Below are 15242 nucleotides of genomic sequence, written 5' to 3' on the forward strand. Positions count from 1 at the left end.
CTTCCGGAAACAACTAAAACCTTCCTTTTTAGCAAATAGTAACCTTTTGAGGGTACCTTTCTGTTTCAGTGTTAGTGCCTGGACGCCTCAGGGCAATTGTTGCGCTTTATAAATATTATTTTCATTTCATTTCATTTCATTTGGGATCCTCAGAAGTGTACGCCCCAGAAATCCCACTTGGGACAAACTCCATGGGTTTAAAATACTCACCAAAATACATAACTTCTGAGCATGGAGAGAAAAGATATGGGAGATTTGTATTCAAATGTTACCCATCATGCGAACAATACCCTCACAGACTTGTGGGAGCTAGGTGCAAGTCATTTTCTCACACATGATGTCCACTTTCTTGCTATCAGACATGCTTGGGGGAAGGGATATGTTGAACCAAATGGGAATGACACTGTACTTATTCTGCTGACACATGAGGCTGGGAGAAGGGTCGTATCTTTACTTTATGGTGCCATTTTCCCTATCTTTTAAGCAAACATAGACACACTTAGAACCCAATGGGAGGAGATAACTAGGGAAACAATTCCTGAATAAGTAATGGGAGACGATGCTGCGATACCCAAGGTGGTTAAGAGAAACTTACAGTTTAAATGTATGTGATGCATTTACTCACATTTAAGAATATCTCGCACTTAAAAATATTGCACATAGGTACCCAGGTTCTGTAGATCACTGCCTTTGATGTCAGACACCGCTAGCAGACTTTCCACACATTAAATGGAGCTGTACAGAAAACAATTCTGGGCTGAGGTAGTGATGGTCCTGACTGTATTGTCAGGAAGAAGGGTGCCCCAGGACTTACCATCCTAAATACTGGGCCTGATGCACAGGCTAAAAGCAGCCAAGCACACATGTAGATTCCAAGACCTAGCGCGGGTACTCGCCAAGCATAATATTGCAATGGCATGGAACGCCAGACAGGCAGCAGACATACAGGTATGGTTAGCAGACACACAGAGGTGGACCATGGCTGAAATAGCAGCCTTTACTGTACAGCCTGGAGGGAGGAGAGGTGGAACAGGTGTTACAGAGTTGGACAGTATATTACTGGCACTGCAAGCTAAAATTGACGAGGAAGTAATCTAGGAGAAAGTGGTTTGTTTATACACACAGGAGTAGTCATGTTCCTGATGCCTCATTGACATGGCTGTCTAGAGGAAAGGCAGAACATTATAAAATGTGCAATGGGTTAGCCTTTATTACTGTACTGACCCTTGGAGAGTGTGTATAGTCCAGTTGTGTGAGGGAGCAATATCACACATGATTTAGGAAACGTTGCTTCTTTTGGGCCCGGAGCATTTCTTATGTTTAACGGTTTGGAGATACAATGACATCAGGGGCGGCCTTAGGCATGTGCAAGATGTGCACCTGCACAGGGCCACCAAACCCCAGGGGCCACCACACCAATATATATCCTTAATATAATAATCCTCTGAGGATGGATAAATATTTGCGTGGCGGCCCCTGGCAGGGATTTGGTGGCCTCTGGCTCTTTTCCACTTCCAAACACCCTGACCCCCCTCCACCCTGCCCGGACCCCCTCTCCCCGGGCCCCCTACCTACGCTCCCTGCCTAGTGCCGCCATGAGCCTAGAGCCGCCCCTGATGACATGTAACACTGGTGTGATAAACCAGACTTGTGATATATAACCCGATTGCTGAATATAGAAGTAATGTTCAAAATTATCCTCCATATTAAGCTGCCTCATCTGTCATGCAGCATACAAGAGCCATTAGTGGTTATTGTATACGATCACGTCAAAATGTATTTAAAAAAAGCAACAGGGCCCTACTTCACAGAAATACTGAGGGCCTCATTACAGGGGCCCTACAATTTTAAGTGGGTCACATAACTATCTCTGAAGTCCCATCAGAGGCTCTAATGTCCATGGAAACACCATAGATCTGGAAACAACAGAAGCATTTAGAGGATATTGTAGGGAAGAGTGAGGAATTACTGGGGAAGTGGACTTGAAATTACAGTTCATCTGATAATTTCACATTTCCCAGATGCTTCTCAGGATAGAACTTTTAATTCTCAGAAATACCGCCCACCCGTTATTAACATAAGTACAGTATCATTATCTGAGGGGTGTCAACTTAACACTCTGGCTCCAGGGCACTCATAATGAGGCCCTTAGAGTTTATGCCATACAAATGGTATGAATCAGGATGTTGGCTTGCATCCATATACTGGATGTACATGAACTGTCAGCTATTCCTGATTCCACATCATACTATGTTCTCTTTTTATTTGCTTAAATATTGTTGTTTCAAATGCATGCTGTTTTGCTGTCTCCTCCAGAACAACGTTTATGTGTGATTCATACTGTTTGACTGCTGTGCCGCTTTTAAATTCATAGCATGTGTTCCTGTAGATACACATGTTCTGCAGAGATTATAAATCAGTACCCCTCCTGAGAGGTGGCTAGTGAGGGGATTATGCAGATGTTTGGATCACAGTTCTTAAAATGATTTCACCAACTAAAGCTACCTGACAGACTTGGATGTCCACACAATAATGATTGGTAAACAAGTGTGGGATTGACCAGATAGCAGCCCAACAAATGTCTACCATGCTATCCGTCTTCTTTCAAGTGGAGTGCTGCAACACACAATGTACCCCAAGCCTTAGCCTACTTTTAACAATCCATCTACGTGGGGTGTGGCCAGGTGCCGCAAAATGGTGGATGTAATGTGTCTGACCCCCCTGCTGACTAATGGACGTCCTCGCCTTCTGAGGACATATGCAGGTGGCAATGGGTGTGGACCCTATGGCCTGAAGTTGGACACCATTCTTAATGCCATCATGGCGACGCAGCTGGACCTTGGGGCAGGGTCGATGCAGTGGCACTGGAGTTGGGACTCCTGAGAGAGGGCCAGAGGAAGCCCGGACAGCGTGAAAGATACAGAATCCATCAACTCTGAGATACAACTGCAGACTCAATCACTCACCAAACAAGTCAGTGACCTTACTAGCAGGGTAAAACAGTTGGAAGGGAAATTGGATGACCTGAAAAACTGTTCCAGATACAATGTCCGTATTGTTGGTTTTCCAGAGGGATCGGAGGGTGATGACCTTATTGCCTTCTTTGACAAGTGATTGTCCACTGCTGCCACGCCTAAGAGGCTATCACCCCACTTCACGGTTGAGCAGGTGCACTGGGTACCTGCCGTGATACCCCCGCCTTGTGCTCTCTCTAGACCTGTGGTGACCAGGTTACTGAAGTTTAGAGACCAAGACACTGCAAGCTGCCTGAGGCTGGACAGCGTCACATTCAACAATGCACAGATCTTCCTTTTCCTGTATATACTATGGCAGTCCAGCATCGGGAAACCTTCTTTATGGGTGTGAACCACAAGAAGAGGGTGGAGGGATTTAAGTACTGCCTCTTGTTTCCTGCCAAACTAAAAGTGTTGTCCAATGGAACCTCATACTTCTTCATGGAGCCGGGGGACACCTGGGACTGGGTCTAGCAGCGAGAAATGCCTTCATCTGATGTTAGTGATGCTGCACTGCAGAGTCCCCCCTCGGAGATGCTGTGGCAGGGATGGCATAGGGGCAGGTCACACAGACCTGCTGCTGATGTCCCTGGTGCTCCCAAGCCGGCAAAGGCGCACTGAGAAAGGATTTCAGCCCTCACTGTGGTGGCTAATCTCTAAGATTCTAGCACAGCTGGTGCCACATAAGACTGATGGAAACTCTGAAACATCCTGGCTGATTGCATTGTAAACCCTGCTTCCCATGTCACGCCAGAGATGGCTGATAACTTGCTTTAAGTGTGTGTCACTTCGGTGCTTGCTTGCTGGCGGCTGCTGAGGTGAGTACCTGTGACCATCTGTCTCCTGGAACATTGGGGCCCTGGACCATTGCAGCTAATACTGGGCCTCTCTGTCACCCCCTGGATCGTAAACGGTGAATAAAACACAATGTTCATGCCTCCTTCCTTTGGGTATCCTGAAACCATTGCGTGGCTGTGCTGTAGGGCCCACGAATTTGCAACATCATGTTAACCGTTTGGGCATCCAGATGATGATGATGCCGCCCTGGGACTGGATGCTGGGGATTCCATTTTGTTGTTTTAATTGAGCCGCTTATCATACTTTCATTTCAGCACGCCTGGGGAATCCCTGTCAGGGAGGCATGGTTCACTTCCCTGCTCCATTTGTTTGCTGTATGGCTAAATGAACCTTTCTTCCCTGGAATGTCCGGGAACTGGGAACAGTGGTCAGACTGTCAATACCTCAAATGGCATGGGACACTAGTGGCCTTCTTACAGGAAACTCACCTAGCTAGGTGAGAAGACCTTCCACTTCGAAAAAGCTGGAGGAGGAAATGCTTCTGCACGGCCTATTTGGGCTATGCTAGGGGAGCGTTGATATGGATACAACCGGGGGTTCCCTTTAAAGACACAGTGGTGGAAACAAACTTGGAGGGATGCTATGTGTATATGGTAGGGGTGAAGGCTTTGTTTGGGAGTTTGTATTTACTGAATGTACCTCAGGCCGGTTTTCTGGCGTGCAAATCTTCACTGCTGACCCGATGATCCCATTTGCCTTGGATGTCTGGGGCGATTTTAATTGTGTTCCGGACCCTGCACTGGATAGGTCCTATCATCTTTTTCCCTAGTCCTCTACTACATGTGCCGCAGCCTACCTGTCCCAGTGGCTTGCATACTGGCCCTTACTGGATGTCTGGCAAGCCATGAATCCAGCTGCTCAGGAATATTCCTTTCACTCTTCACCACATGATCTTCATATCCACGTGATGGCATTAACAATGGTGTCCAACTTCAGGGCCACAGGTTTCCTCTGCCACCCCACCACACAGCTTAAAGACACATCGGCGAAATACTTGTGGAGATCAGATCACAACCTGCTGCTATGGCTGATTGCGTGGGGTGGCCCCATCCTACTGGTTCCCACATGGCACTTGCTGCCCACTGTGCTAGAAGAACCTGTGTTCTGTGACTCGGTCCGCAACACACTAGCAAACTATATAACAGAGAACAGTGACACAGCCTCCACACGGTTGGTAGTAGGGACGTGTTAAAAATTTGGTTCGAGGGCAATCCATACATACAGTTATAAGAGCGTGGGGCTCGCTCAGCCAGGTGAAAACCTCCTTGAGGGGTCTTGAACAGACTGCAATTGAGGATGAGACGGCTAAGGTGGCACTAAGTGACGCTAAGAAGTGCATTGCTCAACTACTAAAGTCCTTTAGGTGCCTGGATTACAAGGCATATTAGGCCAGGGTCTATGAGGAAGGGGATAAGCTGGATGCTTGCTGGCATGGTTGCTATGGAGTGCATTGGACACCATACTGGTGACTGCCATCCGAATTTCCACTGACACAATCACACCATCCAAGAAGCGATACATAATACATTTTGTGTGCACTATCAGACCCTTTATAAAACTACGGCCCATTTTGGACAGCTCGGGTTCCCAGACTACGTATCTGATGTACTGATGCCAGTCCTGAATGACCCTGTAACAGAGCAGGAAATTAGAGTGATATATGGGACTTCCCTACCTGTAAATCCCCAGGTCTCAACAGCTTGCCAATTTAAATTATAAGACCTATGAAGTCTTATTGGCCCCCAAATTGGTGGAATTGTACACTGCCACCCTCGTGGGGGGACATTTACCCCATCCATGAGAGAGGCCATTCTGGTGGGACCCCTTCAAGGTCTCATCTTATAGGGTGCTGTCATTGATGGGTACTGATTATAGGCTTCTTGGTAAGATGCTGGCGGCACAGCTTTTTGATCATATGTCAACACTGGTCCACACGGTCCAGAACAGATTAGTCTCAGGCAGATCCACAACCCTCAATCTCTGTCACATTCATAGAATATTGGAGGACACTCTGACACACTGGCCCCTCTTGGCTTACCTGGTGCTAGTCCTCGAGAAAGCTTTAGACACCCTTGACTGGGGCTACCTGTTCACAGTCTTACAAAAAATTGGCTTCAGGGGTAAGCTTTTGGGATTGATCAAACTTCTTTACACTGAGCCGTCTGCGAGGGTGAGGATATCTAGCCTGGTTCCCACTGCTAAGGGGTACGCATCAGGGTTGCCCCCTCTCCACTTGGCTTTTTGCCCTGGCGATTGAGCCTCTAGCACAGTGTCTTCAGCAATATGGCGCTGAATGGTTTTTTTTTTGTATGGGCGGCGAAGTCCACATCATCTCCATATATGCTGATAGTGTCCTAGTGTACATGAAAGAGAACCTGGACAGTATAGCAGATTTCACCCGCATGCTGGATGATTTTAGAGCCACTTCGGGTTAGGGAGTCCACTGGTTTAATTGTGCCTGTTCCCAATTCATCCAGATTGCCCTCCGAATGGCCCTGTGGTTGGTACGCATGTGGTCAGGTGGAAGCCGAGCACCCTTTGCTACTTGGGGATTAATATTTAAAACACGCCTCATGATTTAATCAAAGGCTATCTTACGAAGGAGATATCTTCCCTGCGACCTCAGATTGCCTTTTGATGTTCTCTCCTGCTCATGGTGCAGGTACGGGTTGCTCTCTCTAAAATGGTAATGTTTCTGCGCTGCCTATATTTTTTTTTATAAATTTGCCACTCCTTGCCCCCCACAGTACATTTTGGACGTTAAATACAATGCTAGGAGTTCTCATTAGAATAAAGGGAGTCGCAGGGTGGCTTTGTGTAAATTGCAGCTCCCGACAGAGAGTGGTGGACTGGGTGCCCCAGTGTTCCAGCAGTATTATCTGGCTGCCCAGCTCCAGCGGCCTACCCCTTGGTTGGCTCGGCTCAACTTGGAGGAATTAGGCTGGGGCTCACGACTTGGAGTGGTTAGTTTAGTGCAAATACCTTCATCCTGGCCAGTGGCGTCACTAGGGTTGGTGTCACCCAGTGAGGGTAACTCATGGTGTCACCCCCTCACGACTTACCCCATGGAACTCCTCTGTGACAGAGCCAAGGCCGCCTCATCCAGCACGCCTTCCCGGTGGTCATCCTGGCTCCTGCTGACCTCCCGTTCATCCACGTCCTTGGTCAGGGAGTCCCTTCTGGATCTGCCGGCCTCTGGTCACACTGGTTGTTCTCCCACCACTTTCTCCTCCGTAGCGTCCGCTACTGCGACCTCCTTCACGTTGTCCTCCTCTGCTCTCCTGCTTTCACCTCCTTGCATCCGAGTTCCCCTCCGCAGTTTCGTACTATCGGAATATAAAGTCCCTCCTGTCCCTTGCACCGGCAGTATTACACCAGCAACAGAGGAAGAACCTAGGAAGCAGGACTCCTTGGTGCCCCCGGGGCTCCCGCCACAAGCCCCCAAGGCCTTTTCCTTACAGTACTCCCCTACCAGGCTTGGCCGATCGCCCGGGCCAAGAGTCCACCGGAGCACGAGATAGAAAGTCCACATTGAAACGACAACAGAAGGTAATACTGAAAGGACTGGAGGGCCCATTTAATGGCAGAGGTGAGGCTGCAAAGTTTGGCCAGCAGCCAACACAGCGTGACCAGATCGGTGTCACCCCATGTGCTTGTGTCACCCTGGTGTCACCCGGTACGGTCCGCACCCCCGCACTCCCTTAGTGACGCCACTGATCCTGGCTCAGAGTTACCAGTGTCCCCTAATAGCCTCCTGCGAGTGGCCTATGTATGCCTCTGCCGGGCACTGCAGATAGTGGCAAATGCTTCTTTGTATGCTCCTGAGATTCCCTTATACTCCACCTGGGCTTTTCGGGATGCGACTGGTCATGGGGGCTGTGGAACTCCACAAGCGGGACCACTCTAGAGGACATATTTCAGGAGGGGGGACTCATACCACTTGACTTGCTGGTGGAGCAGTCTGGTCTGCCTACGGGCTAGTTTTTGACTCATAGGCACCTTGCGTTTGCACTCGTGCACATGAAGGGCATTGCCAATACTGAGCCCACTCCTCATCCTCTGACACAGGTACTTCACAAATGGATGAGGAAAGCTGCTTGGTTTCTTGGCTTTTGAAAGCACTCTTACACATGACTCAAGACCCGTTGGCTCCTCTCAGGCACATCTGGGAGCGCAATATAAGACGTGGGCTGACCGAGAAGGAGTAGGATAAAGTATTGGTATGCCGGTGCAAGGTTTCACGCAATGCTAGCTTTCACCTCACCAAAACAACATCTTACATAGAGCTCACCATGGCCAAATTACACAAAATATACTCTGCGGCATTTTCTGATTGCCCTCGCTGCCATGCTCCCATGGCGTACATGCTGCACATGTTCTGGGTATGCACATGCCCGAGCATTAGCGCGCAATGGGCAGAGGCCTGTGCGGTCCTAACTCGTATTACTGGCTGGTCAGATCTATACAAGGTGGCTAGTTCTTTACTGGGCCTTTATAGGATACATAGGGAAGGTGGTGCTGTTAATCGATTCATTGATCTGGTGCTGCTGATGGCCGGTCATATGATGGCAATGCACTGGAATGCCTCGATGCTTCAGAGTACAGTGCATTAGCAGGCTGCTATCATTAAATGGGAGGAGGCACAGGCCACATGGCTATGACGAGAGGAGGTGTGAGTGTAAGGAGGAGACCCATTGCGGCTGTATGGGATGAACTCCTCTCCACTTTTCAGGAAACTCCCTGATAGCTGCACTTGACATGCCACAACATGCTTTGCAAGGGTGATGCTTTTTCTGGGCATGCCTGACCTGTTCCACTCGCTCATTATCCCTCTCCACCGCCCCTTTACCCCCTCCACAGGGAAAGTAGGCTAAAACATGTGCACAGCGTTATTGGATTACTTGACCCGCAGCTTTTTCCCAGTACTGAGCGCGTTCACCCTCTCCCCCTTGGGTGTGCTGCGCCTGCAAATATTTCAATTCCCTCCTTGCGTCCACCTTTACGGAGATTGGACTGTAGGCTCATGGTTTACGTTCTGTTGACTTTGTTTGAAACTATCACACAATCGTACTCCTTCGCTATGTAATGTACACAGGATTGTTTAACTGCAATGTCCTGCATGCATTTATGCTTGTCGATATGGTGGCGATTGAGCTGCCAGAATGAATATAAAACTTTAATAAATATGGTTTTAAAAACAAACACTCCAGCAACTGATTCTACCCTTGGAAATAGGGTTACCTTTATGAGGGTTCTCAAAAGCAACAAGGAGTTGCTTCGTCTTACAGATGGATCATGTTCTATCAATATAGCACATCAGTGCTCCCTTGACATCAAGTGAATGTGAGCCTCTCTGCCACAGTCTCTGGGTGTGGATAGAAAAGGGGCAATATAATTGTCTAGTTTGCCTGAAATGAGAAATAACTTTTGGATGAAATTGTGGGTTTGTTCTCAAATGCATTTTATCTCTAGGTACCTGATTAAAAGGTTCCTCCAGTTAGTGCTTGCATCTCACTGCTTCTCCTGAGAGTGGTGATAGCAACCAAAAAGGCTACATTCCAAGGCAAGAATTGTGTGCCACAAGAATGCAGTGGCTCAAAAGGAGGGCCCATCAGTCTAGTTAGACCTCAAATTCCAGGCTAGAGATAGAGGAGTACTTGGAGGGATTACCCTTTTAAAGCTCTCCATGAAGGCCTTGACTACATGTGTCTTAAAGAGACAAATGTTCTCAGTTCTACATGTAGGCCGCTACTGCAGTTAAATGTGATCAAATTGAGTTGTATGCTAATCCCGCTTCCTGCAGATGTAAGAGATAAGAGTATGAGGTATTTTACAGATGCTTTGCAGGAGTTTTCTCAAATGGTGATGAACAAATCTTTTCCGCCTTGTTGCGTAGCAGGCACGTGTGGTAGGTTTATGTACCTCACGCAGGATTTGGAGATGCTTCTCTAAAACCAACCTCCGAGATCTCAGGTGCCAGACTGCTAGATCCAACTGCCTGAGGTCCATGTGTCTGAGCTGATCCTGATGCTGAGGCAGTAAATGCACCGGGTACCTGGAGGCAAAGCGTTGGCACTTTGCGTTTTGCGTGGTTATGAACAGATACATTGTGGGAGTGCTCCATCTGTGAAAGAACAAAGAAAAACCATAGGTGATGATGGACGGAGCGTTGACAATACAAACACTCACCCCCAGTCAACTGATCTGGGTTTAATCCATCACTGTTCTTTAGCTCACTCTGCCACCCCAGTTCAGACATGGCCATATGCAAATCAATCTTACCCTGTGCCTCATGGGAATGGTCCAGCCCGAACTGCCAAGCCATGTCTTCCCTGGACCGGAATCAAGCTTCCCAGGACCGGTTTCTGGCATTACAGCCGTCTTCAGCCGGGCTTGCTTGACTCCAGTGGCAAAGTGAGCAAGGGACTCACGTCTGAGCATACCCTGCCAACTTAGGGCGAACAAAGAAAAACCAAAGGTGATGATGGACGGAGCGTTGACAATACAAACACTCACCCCCAGTCAACTGATCTGGGTTTATTCCATCCCCGTTCTTTAGCTCACTCCGCCACCCCAGTTCAGGCATGGCCATATGCAAATCAGTCTGACCCTGTGCCTCATGGGAACAGTCCAGCCCGAACTGCCAAGCCATGTCTTCCCTGGACCGGAATCAAGCTGTACTGGGGTGAATGTATGACATTGTTCTGCATTCTGTCCATCACCTGTTGTTTTTGCACCATCTGTGAAAGAACCCATGCAATATTTGGATATTCGTCTCCCAATCATGAACTAGTGTATGTGCTGTTCAATTTTCACAATTCATGGTATTTACAAATGAATCTGAACAGATAAAGGGCCACCATTTCAAAGAAATGAATTTTCCTCATACCCCGGTCACTGCACATTGTACAGCACACCAGCCTCTGGTCTAGAGGTTCATAAAGTGCTATGGATTTCTGGACTACACCCTTCCCAAGGCAATACGGTTCGGTCAGTGTATGAACAGGGACCATGGATGTACAGCCAAAAAGGGAACCAGTGTGTCAGTGGAACATGATATAGACATCATCACAACAAATGTGTCTTACCTCACAAACTTTACAAGGCAAAGGTCATGAGTTTTAGTGTTCAGATAGAAAGTACATATAAAAATCTGCCTGCTCCGAGTGTATCTCCCAGAGACAAGTCCTATACGCTCCTTCATCTTACAGGAACTCCATCTCTTGCTAAATCTAAAACACCTGAGAACAGTCACAGAATGTGACTAGAGACTCCAAATCTAAAAGTTGATGGGGGCAGGGTGGGGGAGTCGAAATGAGCTCTCACAAGAGTTATTTTTCTTCTAACCTACAAGATGCCTATATACCATGTGCAGTGCTTTTCAGGGATGTCAGATAGGTATCTGGGATGCTAACTAGTAAGGATTTCCACCATGAAGATGAGAAGGCACCACACCTGTTGGTGATTTAAAAATCAACCTCTGCGAGGAGCAGCTTAACTTTGAAGAGTAGAGAGAGATAGTTGAAGACAAGTAGTTTAGTATTCTGCATGACATGGCTCCTAAATCTGAGGCAGGGGTTAATCTGGACTGTCGTAGGGTCATCAAGGGTGGGTGTACCATTGGAGAACTGTCAGAGTCTATAATGTCCTTTAAATATGTTTTGATGGCTAAGCATTTTCTTTCGAGAGGGCAGATATCAGACGAGGTGGAATTAAAAGTTTATTTCATGGCCCTGAACAGTTGTGTGCTTCTATTTGCAGTTATGTCGCAGCACTATACATTCCGGTACTATCACAACCCTCACTTTATTGCAAATGTATGTATTTTCCAATCAAAAAGGAGTAAGCTACAGATTTTATATAAATATTTAGTTTAATAATGTAATAGATTACAGAAAGTGTTATATTGGGCATGAAAGCAGTTTTCTATCCAGGTTTCTGGTCATGTTATGATTTTGTTAGGACTTTGACGTAGCCTCATCACTCTGTGAGGATCACATAAAAACAACAAATAAAAAACATTTATAATAAATACAAATATGTAAAGAACATGTAGAAGTAATACATTCTTATTGCAAATCACATATATTCTTTACGTGCATGAAGGAACCTTGAAGCCACTCAAGTAGCAACACTTTAAAACAATTGGAATAGAAGCTCGGTTGGTTCCTTTATACAGCAACTTTTTGACTGGGTAAACAAAATGTACTAAGTTTCTTTTATCAGATAATGCTTTAGTGTTAATGTTCCAATAACAATGAGAGATAGTTATTAATTTAAGTCATAAATGTGTCTTCTGGATAGCTGTTAAGTCATGAATCACCATATTTGACAAATTTACAAGAATTCTTACGAACCAGGAACCAACACAATAATTCATCCGCCCCCAGGTTAAAGGGCTATGTTGCCCTTTTCACTTGCCCTTACTGCTCTCTGTGCTTCACTGCTCTAAAAGCAGACTCTTAGCATGATTCCTCTAGGGCCTAGCCCCAGTGCCCAAATGGCCAGTCAGCTCCAATGCACGCATGGCCAGTCTGGTTTGGGTACATTTGTCCCTACACTAAGCTCTTCACATCTCTACACACAGAATTTAGAAGAAGGGCCTTGTCTCATGTTTCACAGAATCTTCAGGCTGCCTGTCATGTTTTATGATGTACAAAACTACATGCAGCATCAACACTGGAATCTTACCTGAAAGTTGCTGCCTATCATCTCAAAAATTAGAGGCGTATTTGGGCCGAAAGCCATTTTGTAGCTGATATCGGTGCTACTGACATCACGGTCTATGCAGCTGAGAGCGAAGAAGACGGTGCCAACAGGAACGGTCTCTGGCACAGTAGTACTAGGAAAAGCAAAGGACACTGAACAAGAGGATACAGATTTGACAGATTTGCTTCCTACCACATACACAGAGAACTTGGAGAAGTTATTGACTTGCAATCCTAGTTCTCCAACACAGGAATCTTTACTAAAAGTGACTGGTCCCTTCCACATAAGTCATACCTGTATGTGGGAGTTCATATCACGTTTTCAAAAGTCAATATCCCTTCAAAAATATGTATTTATTGACATGTATGCAATTAAGGTTGACATTTCATTCCAAAGAAAAGGAAAGCCATTTATGCACGATCCATAAATTTACCTCTCCCCTTTATTCAATGTGCACCATAAGGTTTCCAAACTGTGGTATCTAGACAGGCAACAGTTTTAAAAGCACTGCAAAGTTCCTTGTATAACCAGAAGTTCGCAGGCAACAATACAAGTGTCAAGATAACTCTGGTGATTAATGTACCTGCTTGAGAGAGATGAGAGTTTTGTCCTGTGCCAGCTTTGACTCATCTTTGGTAGAGCAGCTGGTTAATATGCCTGCTGCAAAGATTGTGTTACATGCTTATTAAAGAACAGTAAGGTATGTACCTAGCTCAGTTGGTTACTTCTTTTGAAACTGAGATGTTTTTGTTATTGTTTAGTTCATAGGTTACAATTGTAATCTAGCGCCATGACCTTTGAACCGCCATCAAAGAACTGTTTGCAAACTGCACGGCCCAAGTTAGTAAGTTATGTTTTTTACTCAGTCTTTCAACATCCTGATGCTGCTAAAAAAAAGCTTTGTTTGGGTAGAAATAAATTCTTATTATTAAAGTCAACGCTGCCACTGTGGAATGTTCTTAATCATGAGATTGTGGTTCTCCAGACCAAGCACTATTACAAAATGCCTGCCAGTATGGATGACATGTGAATCTTACAACTTAAAGTCCCCTTTGCTTTATGTAACATTTTGTACACACTGATTTACACATGTATGAGTCATTGTCTTTGAATGTGTGTGATGTAAAGTGCTCCGATACTCTACACTGGTATAAGAGGTGCTATAAAACAAATGAAATACATGTGACAGAGTGGCTATGGAGAGATGAGAGGCACTGCTGGAGAGTGACAGCGAGGGAATTATTGAAGAGCCCCAACAAAGATTGTCTTATCCTGGAGCACAGTAAGGTCATAATTTTCTATGCTTAAAAGCTAATACAATTAAATATATAATGACAAATGTATTGTAGAATGCACCATTCTTTCCCAAATTTCTGTGGGGGGTGTACGCCCCCAAATCCCCCTTTACATTTTTTTCAATATAAAATAACATATTTAGTCATTTGAATATTTGTTTGGTGTGTACTTGTTTGTGTATTTTTTGCAAATTACAGTTTTAAGCTTTAAAATTGGAATTTCACAAATTGCTTGAGGTTTCCCAGAGTTCAGTAGTGACTCAGTGGGGGTCCTCAGGAGTTAAAAAGTTGTGAACAATTAGTAAAAAAGCTTAACAATTCAACCTTTTAACATGGAACAAATTGCCCAAAGTTTAAAAAAGTTATAATAGGGGATTCAATTCGAGTGGCTTTTACAGATAACAAATACATTTTTAAACCACTGAATGTGACCACATTCCATTTGCGTGGCTCCATGTGATATATTTTCTAGGTTGGCTAACTTTATTAGGTATTTTGAGTTATTAAGCAAAAATCATGTGTCTATAGTACATTTACCTATACAATATGTATCTGTAGATGTTTGAGAACTGTAGATAAATCGTAACCACAATGGACACCATGCCATCGGTGTATGTGCATAAATGTTCAGGCATACTATATGCTGCATACACCAATGGTGGGAACATCACAGTAAACAGTATATCAAAAATTTGTGTGGGCTTATCCCAAGCCCTGTGAAACAAACAGCCAACACCCTCGAGGACTCAAATGTACCATTTACCACACACATACATACAGATTTTATGTTTGGTCACAATAGGAGACATAGACCATTGTCCATGAATATATAACAAATAAACACACAAAAGTGATGGGAGTCGTGCTTGCAAAAAGTCTAACTGCTGGCAATCGCTCAGGGTAGCATTCCAACCCATCGTTCTTTTGCCACCTCAGTTTGGACCCAGCCATACACAAATCAGTCTTGGGAACAAACCAGGCCAAACTGCCAGGTCAGGCCCTCACTGAACCAGACCACAAACAACCCAGGATCTGTTTTGCCCTGATTGGGGCTCTTCAGTCGGGTGCAGCTTGGTTCCAGCGGTACAGTGAGCAAGGGACCTACACATGGTCATAGCCATAGCCACTTAGGATGGTACTTAAAGCACACGAAAGGTGAGAGGTGGAATGCTTGCAATAAGTCCAACAACTGGAAGGTTCAAGTAGAAGATATATACTAGCAAAATGAAAGCCCTGAGACACCTCATTGTCTTAAATGTTCTACTTAGCTTAAATCTCCCCTCCAATAAGAAATATCAAAATTGGTTTATTCTCATCTTGTCCTAAACTCATTCCAAGTCTGGTACTCTATCAAAAACTAAAAAAA

At 45.5% G+C, this 15242-nt stretch overlaps 1 protein-coding gene across 5 annotated transcripts in view; it reads right to left on the reverse strand.

Annotated features, from left to right (window-relative positions):
- The window catches only part of LOC144782081 (cadherin-related family member 4-like), a 359291-nt gene that overhangs the window by 105567 nt on the left and 238482 nt on the right, over positions 1 to 15242 (reverse strand). For all 5 annotated transcript variants that reach the window (XR_013601103.1, XM_078661234.1, XM_078661232.1 and 2 more), the window contains exon 10: positions 12564 to 12714. Coding sequence is in view for 4 of the 5 variants with exons in the window: in XM_078661234.1 (XP_078517360.1) it covers positions 12564 to 12714 (151 nt within the window). In the remaining variant the exon portion in view is untranslated. The remainder of the gene's footprint in view (positions 1 to 12563; positions 12715 to 15242) is intronic.

This window comes from Lissotriton helveticus, chromosome 9 (genome assembly GCF_964261635.1).
Source record: "Lissotriton helveticus chromosome 9, aLisHel1.1, whole genome shotgun sequence".
NCBI lineage: Eukaryota > Metazoa > Chordata > Amphibia > Caudata > Salamandridae > Lissotriton > Lissotriton helveticus.